Here is a 12,826-nt window from a genome sequence, read left to right on the forward strand (position 1 = left end):
AAAACTAAAATGCTGTGTATATAGATAAATTTGTGTGAGTGTATATGTGTGTGTGCATTGAATACTGTAGAAATCCTGTCTTGTTATTGTATATAGCAAACATCTTGTAACAAATTGTTTTGCCCACAGACACACGCCTCTCGGTCCCCACTGCTTGCTAATTTACACATAGCTTTAGTGGCCTGGATGGAAAGTTAAAAACAGAGGGGAAATTTCTGATAAGCTCACAAGTGCTAGTACAGAATAGGGGCAGAAATGATGGAAGAACACAGCACATCACCTGTGTGAAGGGTTTTTTAATGGGAAATTACAGAGATCCTAAGGCTGCGTATTAGGCGATATTTACTGGGGGACCGATTTGTGGAGTTCAGGAGGGGCACTCTGCCACTTGCAGGTGGTAAAAGTCTTTAAAATACTTTAATATGCTCTGAAATTGCATATTAATAGGGAAGCTGAAAAAAGAAACACTTCTCATTAAATAGAAGAAAATCCATTAAGTGATGTGGAATGCATGGCGCACACGTGTATTTACAAAGAGTTTGACTCTTGTTGAGTTTTGCCTGCCAAGGAATATATACATATATATTATTAAAATGTAAGTTTATACACACATAGTCTTATGGTTTTTATGGCTATTAATATCTTTTTCCTCTTTGGAGTACAGTCAGGCACTCCCAGGACCATTTTTCTTTGTGAAGGAATCAGGCAGCACTGTGGAATTAGATCTAATGCAGACTTGAGTATTTATTCCTATTGTTGTCAACACAACATACACAAATTCCTTTGGGCTGCCAACTCTTGTCTCTTACATCAAGGAAATTGAATCATGTACGTTGGCCTAAAAAATTAACATAGCTTGCATAAATATATTTGATAGTGTCCTTGAGCTTCCTGATGAGACAAAGACAAACACAAAGAAGCAGAAACAGTATGTACATTTTTCTTTTTTAAATGCCATGACATCAGTGATCATTTGTACTTTGCTGAAATTGCAGCACTGGATCCTATCAACACACTAAATAAAAAAAAAACAAACAGATGCTTCTGTGTGCAGCTGAACTAATGAAGCCAGGTTTCCTATCAGGTTGTGTCTTGTAGTTCAATTCCCCCACTTCTAATAAAATGCAAGCTCTGTTTTAGCTTTCCCTATCCTTGCAAAATGCTTTTCTCTGGTGTGTATTCTCAGTTCTATAACAAGGAGTGAGCAATCTTCCCCATAGTAGGGGCACTAATTCAGGGCTTGCTGCTTTAGAAGATCAACTAATTCAAAGAAACTTGTCATAAGTTAATTTCTCTGTGGCATTTGACTGAGATCGGCCAAAGATTAAAAAATACGGGAGATGATGCAGAGGTATAGTTCCACTTACACACACACAGACATAAAGACAGCAGAGCTACAATAACTGTTCTCCTCTGGGAACTACGGTGAGCAGTATATCTGTATTTGAAGAAAACAGAGGAGATCCATGTGTTATCACCCATCTCCTTTTAACTCAAATTTATTAATTTTCCATTAAAGGCACTGGACAATTGCTCAGGGCAAGAGCTGTAGAGAATATTGACAAGTCTGACTGAATGCGTCCACTCCCTATAAGGTAAGATATAATTTTGTTTATCTTTAGAGCAAAAGATTCAGTAGAATTAAATACAACTTGACAGAACAGCAGGATTTCTGACAGGCTGGTTGTGAGTCTGGTCAAAGGTATTTAAGCTTTCACAATATTTGGTGATTTATTAACAAGGTTTGATTATACACTTACAAGACAACTGCTGAAGTAGCAAGTATGAAGTGTTACTAACACATTAAAAGTTTCTGTATTCGTTATAACCAGTAGATAATCTTTAGTTGGGTGGGGGGATTTCAGAAAGAACACCATACCACGAAAGAAAATTTACAGAAGGATTACAGCTAAAGCATTTTATGTCAGTTGTAAAATACCAATGCCTTCCATACAGAAATGAAAACACCGGTAAATTAAGCTACATCTTGGCTAGAAATAGCATGCATCCGTTATTTACAATGTAATGGTTCTCTCGCCCATTGAACACAGTTGCTCAATAATAAGCTAATTTTTCTAATATGGCACGAGAATACTGCCCAAGTTCAAAATTTCCCAAGAGATCAGTCAAACTACATGGCCTGGTTTTACACAAATAGTGCTGTAAGAAGGCTGGTGCCCTATGCAGGTGTGTCAGTGTTGCAGCTCTGGTGTGCTGAGCTCATCCCCGAACATCTGCTTGGGGCCAGGGGCAGAGGGAGGCAGGATGTTCACAAGGTCTTCCCACCCTGGAGCTGCTGACCTTCATGAAACTTGTTGGAACTTCAGTATCTTGTCATATTTCTTCTGTCAAAACTGGCTGAAATTAAGCTATGGGTTCATAGAAGCACAGAATGGTTTGGGTTGAAAGGGACTTTAAATATCCTCTAGTTCCAACCCCTCTGCCCTGGGCAGGGACACCTTCCACTAGACCAGCTCACTCAAGCTCCATCCAACCCAGCCTTGAACACTTCCAGGTTCAGGAGCTACTACTGGGTGGAGAAAGTGTCATGGTATTGCCTGACAGAAGGACAGCATACAACCTGGGGACATAAGCCTCGTCTTAGGAACTATGGCTAAACAAACTCAAAAAATACCAAAAATACACAGAGCTAACCATTTTATGACAGATGGTAGTCTGCATTTGCATGATTTTTAGGACTTCAGTACAAAGTTTCTTTTCAACTAGGAAAAAAATCCACATGCAGAAAACCAGCACTTTTCTAAAAACAGTTCCTTTCAGTTTTTTAGAACATATGTCAGATTTAGGCCCGTTTAAACGTGCCAAATCTAGGCAAACTCATGTTTAGTTCCCCAGCTTAGAAAGCTGTGGTGTTCTTGCAGGTTTCTACATGCATGCAATAACTTCTATGCTTCTGTGCTGGTAAAATGGCCACAGATGAAAAGCAAATACAGAGTTTGGGACCAGAGAGGTGACCTGATTTTCACAGTTGCTATGTATCCAGGTGGTTGTAGACAGCAGTTCTCCTGGGCCATTATTTTTGAAAACAGGCCACTTGTCTAACGCCTGCAGTCTGAGACAGACACTTTGGAAAACTCACTTTGGTTTTTCCGTCCACAATTTTTTGTTTCATCTTTGTTAATTAATTTCTCCAATTAATTATCTTTTAAAAATCCTTTCCTGTTTTAATTGCCTTATGGAAAGATTTTTGTCAGATGGTATTGAAAAGAGAAAATAAAAATAAAGGTTCTCCAACAAATTTTTATTACTATTCCTGAACATTTGAAATACCATCAGCATGGAGATTCACATAGTCGTGTTCCATTTTAAAACACTGATGGATTATGTAACTTAAAACAATTACTTCTAGCGAAATTTATTCTTTAAAATAATTTTATTTTAGTAGTTTCCATAAAATTGAAGAGATTCCCATCCTCGGTTTAAAAATCTCAAATTACAAACATATGAACAGATTACTTTTCTTGTAACTAGGAGAACTGTAGAATACTGAAACAGTATTCATCTTTCCATCTTCACAAATTTCTGCCTGCCTTTCAGGTTGTAGTTTGGTCTCACATAAGGTGAGTTTCATCCTTTGGTTCTTAGCGGAGAATTAGTTAGCAGCTGTAGTTATTGTAAAGGTAGTCTTTGTCTGAAGATAGAAATTAGGCTGATTTACATTTGCTTATTTGCACTAAGACCGAACATTCTGGAGTTCTTGATACCTGTTTAAGGAAGTACTTTTTGGGGTTTTTTTTGACAGCACTTTGTTCACTTTTTAAAGGTAATTAGCGTGCCTTTTAAGAACTACATTGTGCTCCTTTGTTTCTGAGTGACATGGCTGAGGAAAATTCCACCTGTTGAAAAGCAGTTTCTTCCATTGCAGAGAGATAGCAGTGTCCTTAATGGGTTCCTTGAGCCCTCACACAGAACATGAGTTTTACACTTTTAAATTCTGGCAGGATGTTGTGCACCGGCACCCTCCAGAAGCCTGCAGGAAGTCGAATGGGCACAGCAGGTTGTCTGTGACGAACCTTCTTCCATTCCAGGCCAGAAACAGGAGGCGCAGGAAAATAGTGACAAAGGAGGAAGAAGGATCTTGTGAGCATCACCGAAAAAAAGTGATGTTTCAGATGTGCCACAGGAGCAATACCCCTCACACCCTGTTAAACCCAAGTTCCTCCATGACTTTGGGCAACCTATGATGGACGTTGTGCCCTTAGATGGCTAAAATTGCAATGAAGCTTTTTGTGCCAGGACTGCTTCTCTTCTAGCAACTGGGTTGGGGTTCTCCGTGATTTTGCAGCTTCAGGTCCCCACTGATGCAGTGGAAGTACAATTTCCCTAGGGCCTAGCAGTAGCAAAGGTTAAGTTAGTGACAACAAGCAGCAAACAGACTGAAGAGAGACACGAAAACAGGTACATTTGTGCTTGAACAGCGCAGCCGAGCACTGTCTGAGGCGGGTAGAGCAGGCGGCCCCGGGCAGCACCGGCCGGCGGGATTCCCAGAGCTGCGGCCCACCCAGGCTCACAGCTGGAAGCACAGGCCCTGGCCCCGGCCCTGGCCCCGGCCCCGGCCCCGGCCCCGGCCAGGCCGGAGGTCTGCCCGGCCGCTCTGGGGCTGACAGGGCTACAGGGCGGGCACGACACAGCACGGCCAGCCTCTGCCCAGCGCCCTCCTCCACAGGGCAGCAGCCGGTGGCGCGGCCCGCCGCTGCGGCGGAGGCCCGTCCCCCTCGATCCGGGTATCGCCGCCCCGGGGCGGCCCCGCCGCCGCCACCACCCCCTGCGCCGCGGCGGGAGAGCTGCGGGGCTGCGCGGTGCCGCGCCTGGGCCGGACCCGCTCCCGCTCCCGCTGCCGGACGGGCCCGCCGGTACGTAACGGGGGCGAGGGGCCGGGGCGGCGGCGAGACGCCCCTCCCGAGGGCGCGGGCCGCGCTACGGCCTGACACAGCTGGGTTTCCGCCGGTCTGCCGTTGCGGAAAATCCGGTCGTATGAGTTTCCCGCATTAAAACAACAAAAATCCCGAGAGGCGAGGAAGGGTAAAAGTGAAGGCTGTGGTCCCGCGCGCGTGCCGGTGCAGAAGTGTGTGCCCCCCGCCACCCCCTTCCCCCAGCCGTCTTGTTTTTGCTGTCATAGCACGTAGCCTTGTAGTGCAGAATCTGCTAGAGTTCTGTTGTAACTTTGTATCTGCAGCATGCGCCAGTTGTTCCAGCTTTACACTTTTGTGGCTGAAAAGCAAAGTAAGTCGTTTGCATAGAGTAGGAGAAACATCTTTAACTCTGAGTGTTATTGTTGTCTCACAATTTTAGGAGAGTGCAGAAATGTCATCGTTCGAAAATAAAGGACTGATACTGGGCATAATGGCAGGGACTGCTGGAGTAAGCCTGATGCTGATTTGGTACCGTAAGATCCGAAAACCTGGTGCAGCTGTGCGTATACCTGCGTTCCTAGATGTAGGTAACAGGCTTAATTCTGTGGGCTTGCAAAATGAAGCTCCTAATGAGCAAAGAGAAGTAATGGTTTTACATGGAAGACAACTGCAGATACTAGAAAAATTGAATGGCTTGCTCATAAGTGTGGATGAACTGAAGAGAGAGGTGAAATTTCTGAAAGAAGCTCTTCCAAAGCTTGAAGAGCTTGTTCGACATGAGCTTCAAGGGAAGGGAGACATTCAGAGAGTAAGCCCATCACACAGAGCAACAAAGCGGAGAAAAACTGAGACAGCTTCTGGTGCAACAGAAACTACCAGCTCTGAGGAGGCCGAAAGTGAAGGAGGGTGAGTCAATAATGTTTTGTATATACTACAGTACACATACAGTGCAAATTGCATCACTGCCTATGGGAAACTTTGTACTGTAAACAGGAGCCCTTTCAAAGTTTTATGTTTATTTTATATTTCTCTGTATTCATGGGGAAAAAAAAAAACCAAACAAATTCAGATCAGTGATTTTTAGGTCAGAGAAAACTCTGAGTGACTGTCTCTGAATCTGGATCTGCACAGCTGAAGTTGACTTAGTGCCAAGTGTAATACAGATTTTTAAGGGTAACAGTCTGATGCAGTATTGCTACATAGCTATACAATGAGAGGTAAAGTTCAGAATGGTGGTGTAATTTTAAAAGTGCTTCTAGTAGGGAAGTAGTCTTGCCTTGTGTCTCTGACAGAGTTTGTTCAAACTGTACAAATGTGCTTTTTGTAATAGGTGTCTTCTATGGGCCTTAAAAGTGAGTTATTGCAGTGTTCTCCCTAAAAGTACTACATGCTATGAAAGCTGTGTCTGAATGCAACACCTGTACAGTATGTTTATGTGTATTTGCTGTTGTGTATACCTTCTGGTGGCTTAAAAAGTGATCACAAGGGATTTAGGGTACTGACTTAGTAAGGTAGAAAGGTCCTAGTTTTGATCACGTCTTGTAGTCCCGTCATGGTTAATGGGATCTTTTATATGCGTGAGTTGAGGAACATGCACCTGGAGTCCAGGAGGACTATATTTTTGTCTTTTCATATGTTACCTAATATATCCTCCAGAAGTAATGCAAAAATGGTGATGACATTACTCTCCTGTAATTGCAGCTTGGTTTTGATATAATCAAATACTTACACGCAATTTAACAAGGGTGTGTTTGTAGCAACTGAGTTTTTTCAACCATCTCCTCAGTGTGTTATACATACCTGTGTGGGCAGCATTATGTCTGTAAATTGCTTATCTTAAGTCACTTTTTTCTTTAAAGATGTGTTAATTAACTGTAATATTCTGAAGAGAGCAACGTACTGCATATAATAATGAATAGAATTCTATTTTTAAGAGTTTCTCCAAATGTATTTTCACTTCCAGTGGGCAGAATTTAATGTGTTATATCCCAGCCCACATGCTTCACAAGTCTTATGTTTTGATACCATATTTTGAGACTTCTATTATGAACCAGTTTTTTATTTTAAGTATTCAGTATCGTTAGGGGTATTCAAAGACATTCCTCCTTCATATGATGTAGAAACATTTCATTTCTGTTAGTTTCTCAGATTGTTTTATCCATTACTTGGTTTGCAGAGGCCTTTATATTATGCATAAAACACTTGGAGATGTAGGTAAGGCTAAAGGACCAGTTTATGAATTATCAGGTTCAGAGACACAATGTAGGGGTTGTTCCACGCCTAGCATTTGGGAAGGTCCCGTTTTCTGGTCAGGAGAGATGCGGCGATGTTTGAGAACACTCCAAGGGAATTTGTCTGTTCAGATTCTTCTGTGACGAAGCAGCTGATGAGATGGTCCAATACAACTGATTATAGTGTGCAAGAGCTTTGAATGTGTCCTTAAGAGAGGCCTTCTCTGACAAGTATTTGTGTACAGTCAGAAGGAAGAAAGATTATTCAAGGTTATAGATAGTGTTAGACATTTGAGTATGTGCTTTTCCAATGCTATTTTTTAATCCCTTTTGAAAAGAGGTGGTTTTTTTCCTACTTACATCTTGTACTTGATGTGCTTGTTTTGCATATCTTCTCTAAATTTAAGATAATTTTATTTCATTTAAGAAATTTTCTTTTTGTATTTTTTTTCTTCCTCTTGCGAATGGAAATAGGTTGTTAATCCTTATGTGTGTACAGTTGCAATGTATATAGCTTTTTCTGAGGTCTTAAGTGACTTTAATGACAGTGGTGCATGTTCTGTGAGAGCTTGCCATGAGAGACAGTAACAACACACATTTTTTTTCCAGTTAATGTGCATCACCACTTCATGTGCTGTAGGTATAGCACCATGCGCATTGTTTTATACTGTTCTGTGGTGGATTCCACACACAATAATGCATTCAGTTGCTAGTTTGTGCACTAGAGAAATTATTTTTATTTTGTTATAGATTAAACATTTTTTCACTTTCTGTATTCTATCTAAAGTACATACGACATGCTTCACTGCTTCAGCAATATTTTCATAATCTAGAAGATAGGATTTTGCTTGTGTTAAGCACTTCTGATTTTAACTGACAAATGGGTAGATGCTGGGAATTGACAGATGAAGTAGTGTTAAGAGTTTTATGGACTTGTGCTGGATGACTACATTGGTTTCAGATTTGTAAACTTCTAGAAAAGCTTTTAATGCTACTTGTTTTTTCTGTAAAATATTTCAAGCTGTCAGTTTCTGACATGGTCCTCACTGCTTTGATCATCTACTCTACATCTTCTCAGTGTCACTGTATTCAACACTTCGGGAAGAGAAACTTTCTATTTTGCCTTTCAAAAATTATATATTTTTGTAAGTGGAAAATATCACATGCTTTCTAATAAATTAGATATATTTTTACATAATATCAGATAGCCTGAATGGAAGGTACACTGAATGGGAGGGACATAGACTGAATGCTAAAGAGCCTACGGTTTCTAGTCTGTGCTTTTCTGTATTCTATTCCTAATAGTTTGTTTCAGTTTCCATCATTTACTAGTGAAAACCTCAATCTTTAACATTTGAGAATGTGTAACAAGCGCTCATTCATTTACAAATACAATAAATTGTGTCTAGATTATCACCTGGAATGGAGAGTGTCACCTAATTCTCCTCTTTGTGATTTTAAAGCTATTTCCTCCTTGATACAGCAGTGGTGAACCATTGACATCAGTGTTGTGTTTGGCACCTATCTTCAGCTGGCCTGGTATCCAAGCTTTTCAAATTACATTCAACATCAGTCACCAGAAAGGTTCAGTGCAGTAAATCTTGTCCCTGCAGAGGTTTTATTTATAATTTTTCCTTGAAATAGTTTAAATATTCAGCAGGAAGAAACATTTCCCTTGCCTGTTTCTAAGTATCACTTCACTTATCATTTCTACATTTATTTTTGCTGCCCGTTTGTTTTCAGTGCAGCCCTCAGTTGACCTAAGAATCTGGTTTGCCAAACTTCTCCTTGAAGGTTGCTTGTCGTTACAGATGGATATGCACTCTGCTGGGTCATACTGTGCAAATTCGATCCAGATCAAGCTGTGACATATAATCGCCTTTCTATTGAATTAGCTGGAGCAGACGAGACTGTGTTTGTGTCAGATTGTGATTTTTTTTTTTTTAAGTTGGCAGGGAGACAACAGATTATATTTGATCTGTCTAAAAGCTGAAGTGTTGTGAACAGATGATACGTGGTTAGGCCCAGTGTCTGCCAATTTACAGGCAATCCAGCACAGTTTTTGAACCAACAAAGTGAGTTTATACCAGATGGTGTTTTACACCATGTAGCTCAGGTTTTTTTTAATGCAATACTATGTGCCTGGATTTACTCACCACAGCGTGGTGAGTCTCCAGCATAGTTTCCATTTGTTCTTTGAACTTTGAACAGTCCTTTGTGATCTGAGTCCTGTTGGTTGATCATTGCTGCTCACGTTCTTACTGCTGTTTTTCTCTTTTAAATAAAATCTATTGGTAATAAAGGCAAAAACAAGTTGGCACTGACCGTAGACATTTTTAAAGTTCTTCCATTTTCTCAAATATTGGTCAATGTATTTATCACAAGTAAATATCCACTTTTCTGTTTATCATCTGGTAAAACCTCTTGCAAGAAAGTACCAGGTAAAATTGCAGATGTCAGTGTTGTTATATGAAATATTGTAAAAACAAACTATAATGACTCTTTCTCCTTTTTTGTTGATTTCCCTTTTGAATTAGTGTCATCATCCCTTAGACTCTTTGAGTTTTTAAACTGTGTTGAAAAGAATCTCCACATCTGTTTGTGCTAGTACTGATTTTTTTTTTTTTAATGGTATTTCTCTTCATAACATGCTTTTCTAGAATGAGTAGATGTGTAAGCCTGCTAACTGCTTTGTTGAAGTCAGTTATCAAGCTCTTCTTATTGTAGTTTTGTATCGATAATATCTGTTACACTTTTATTTTGTCCTTAAGTAGCCAGAAGGACTTTCTATCTTGTAATAACATTGTCTTCAATTCAAATTGGTAAAGTACAGCTTACCCAAGTTGTTGTAGCTGTTTATTTTTTAAAAGTCTGTATTGCCTTCTTAACATGTCATGTGTGCAGTTCTGGGCCCTTCAGTACAAGAAGGATGTTGAGTTGCTGGGGCACATCCAGAGAATTGCACTGAAGCTGGTAAGGGTTCTGGAGCAGAAGCTCAGAAGCTGCTGAGGGCACTGGGATTGTTTAGTCTGGAGAAGAGGAGGCTGAGGGAAGACCTCATTGCTCTCTACAACTACCTGAAAGAAGGTTGTAGGGAGGCAGGTGTTGGTCTCTTCTCCCAGGTAACTTGTGATAGGACAAGAGGAAATAGCCTCAAGTTGTAGTAGGGAAGGTTTAGGTTGGAAATTAGGAGACACTTTACTGAAAGAGTGATCAGGCCTGGAACAGGCTGCTCAAGGAAATAGTTGAGTCACCATCCCTGGAGGTGTTCAAAGAACATGTAGACGTGGCACTTCAGGACAAGGTTTAGTAGGCATGGTGGTGTTGGGTTGATGGTTGGACTTTATGATCTTGGAGGTCTCTTCCAGCCTTAAGATTCTATGATTCTATGTTTTTATGCTTAACATTTCAGCTATGATAAAGGTCAAACAGACATCTAGTAAGAAAATGTCATCAGAAACAAAACAGAAAAACATTCTTTATGCCTAGTTTGCCACAACTTTTGAAGTGATGTTTAGTGTTTTATACTTGATTAAATTATCTTGCTGTCATTTTACCCCCACAACTCCTGAGCAATGTAGGAGTTTGCCTGGAGTGTGTGACTAGTGAGGTGGGAACTCATCACAAATAAGTCACAAATCCCTTGGCTGTCACCACGGTGCTTTTCCTCTGGAAAATGCTGGGAGGCAGCAATGTCAGCTCTGGAGCCAAAGAAGAGGAGACAAGGAAGAGAGGACCCTCTGAAGGCATTATGAAGTTGCTTTTCTAGGGAAAGAAAGGAAAAATTTAGGGGAATGCTGATGGATCTTGAGGGTAACTAGCATGCCCAATCTTAAACTAGCAATTGTTTGTACTCCCTTGGACGTTTTGATATCAGGACATTTAATTTTTGTCCTTCCCATGAAAAATACTATTCACTTCAAACCAAACTTGGAGAAGATTTTAAATATTTTATTTTGTGTGTTTGAGGATGGCGTTCTTCTCTGTTGGTTGTGTGGAAACTCCTGCCCCTTAGTGTAGCTCAGTGTCTTCTTATCTGTGTCAGCAAGCACAGGGTTGTATGGTTTGTTTCAGTCCCTAAGAATTATTGGCATTGCCTTACAATGAAAAAAGTTATTTACTGTTGTGTTTTTCACTTCCCACAAGTTGTTTTATAGGTATTGTTTTGCCTTCTTTAAAGCACGCAGTCAACAAGTAAATTGAAATTTGTGGCATTCTTGTCAAGGTTTAAGACGGTCTGCTCCGCATTTAAATTCTTTGAGGATTCATAAAGCAGATAAACAGAGGAGGTAGGAGAGAATTTCCCAGGGCAGTGGAGATGAGAGGGAGTGGGGAAGAAATGACCTGTCCTCTCTGCTGTTTCTCAGCCCAGACATGGCCTGGAGATAATGTTTCTGTAGGAGAGGTGCGATGAGGAAAGGCTTGATGTATGTCTGTATGGTCTCATCTTAAAAGATTATTCTTCCATGATATTTTGTAATTAGGTCCTTATGGGTTCACATAGTCTGTGAGATAGCGACCTACTTCACACGTTTTCCATTTGAGTCTCTCAGTGAATATTCTCATGTGACTTATCTGATGTCATATGAATTTGATGTTTGGCCATGACAGTTTGATACAGTGCTGCGGGAAATCTCTGCTGGGCTTGTTTGGAGTGACAGGGCTTGGCTGTCAGCCCAGCTTTGGCCATTATATTTTTGCTAGAATAGTACCGTTTTCTAATAATCACTTTTGTCTGTTTTCTAACATTGGAACCGTAATGATCATAGAAATTTTAGCAGATGTTTGTGCAGCAAAGATTAAAATGTCAGCATGATTCCTACTTTCCTATCTACTTGTTTAGGTAGCATTTGCTGTAGTGCTGAAATTCCTGTAACTGAGGAGTGTTAATGTTGCAGTATTGTATGGGAGTTTGAAGTTGCCTTTACTGCTTAGTTGTTGCTACTTTATATTACCTAGTGCCCTTATTTTAGGTCAGTAATTGCACAAACCCTCAGTGCATTTGTTTTTTAATTAGGGGTGAGAGGGGCATCCAAAACCATGTGAGGAAAGGTACTTTCCAAACATACTTCACATCATAGGATTATGTATGGGAGCGAAAAGATTGCCTGCCTCTCACCAAATCTCTTGCAGTTTTGATCAAGTTAGTGCTCTTACAAATGCAGCCTACATATGATGTAGCTCTGCACCCACTTCAAAATAATTATTGAAGAACAAGATGCTGTGTTTTTAAAGATGCTCCAGAAAACCAAAATAAATGTTCTGTGACTTACAAATAAAGACTCAGCAGGACACAACATAGGATGTGTCATCAACCTCAGTGTCATCAAGATTATGTAAAACACATCTGTAGGAATCTATGAAGTTTCCCATCTCTGCTCTGCTCCATGTTGGCTTGCAGTTTGAACACATACACATGGTTATGTATGTATCAGTTTATCCAAATGTGGTTTTGACTCCTCTTTCCCATACTATCAGGTTAATTTTGCAGTGAAACTGTCATGCCACATCTAGCACTTCCATAGCTTGATAAGCAGTTCTACTTGTTCATTTACAGGCTGTAAGTGTATCTGCATATGTTTTAGTTCTGGTCACTTTGAAAAGCAACCTATTGAAAGCAAAATATTTAAAAGTCATGATTATTAACCTCCATTTATATTGCTAATATTCTGTACTGGTTATATTTCTGGAAAAATATAGATTTTATGTATTTTGACTCTC

General features: G+C 40.3%; 1 protein-coding gene across 3 annotated transcripts in view; it reads left to right on the top strand.

Annotated features, from left to right (window-relative positions):
- Positions 1-1,534: 1,534 nt before the first annotated feature.
- RMDN2 (regulator of microtubule dynamics 2) overlaps positions 1,535-12,826 on the top strand; it is a 52,721-nt gene continuing 41,429 nt past the window's right edge. For 2 of the 3 annotated variants that reach the window (XM_086744754.1, XM_086744756.1), the window contains exons 1-2: positions 4,778-4,874; positions 5,314-5,780. In XM_086744754.1, coding sequence (XP_086600880.1) covers positions 5,326-5,780 — 455 coding nt within the window. In that variant the 5' untranslated portion in view covers positions 4,778-4,874; positions 5,314-5,325. Of the gene's footprint in view, positions 1,596-4,777; positions 4,875-5,313; positions 5,781-12,826 lie in introns of those variants that run through there. The other variant, XM_086744755.1, reaches the window with a different exon arrangement.

This window comes from Chlamydotis macqueenii, chromosome 3 (genome assembly GCF_036417535.1).
Source record: "Chlamydotis macqueenii isolate bChlMac1 chromosome 3, bChlMac1.mat, whole genome shotgun sequence".
Classification (NCBI taxonomy): Eukaryota; Metazoa; Chordata; class Aves; order Otidiformes; family Otididae; genus Chlamydotis; species Chlamydotis macqueenii.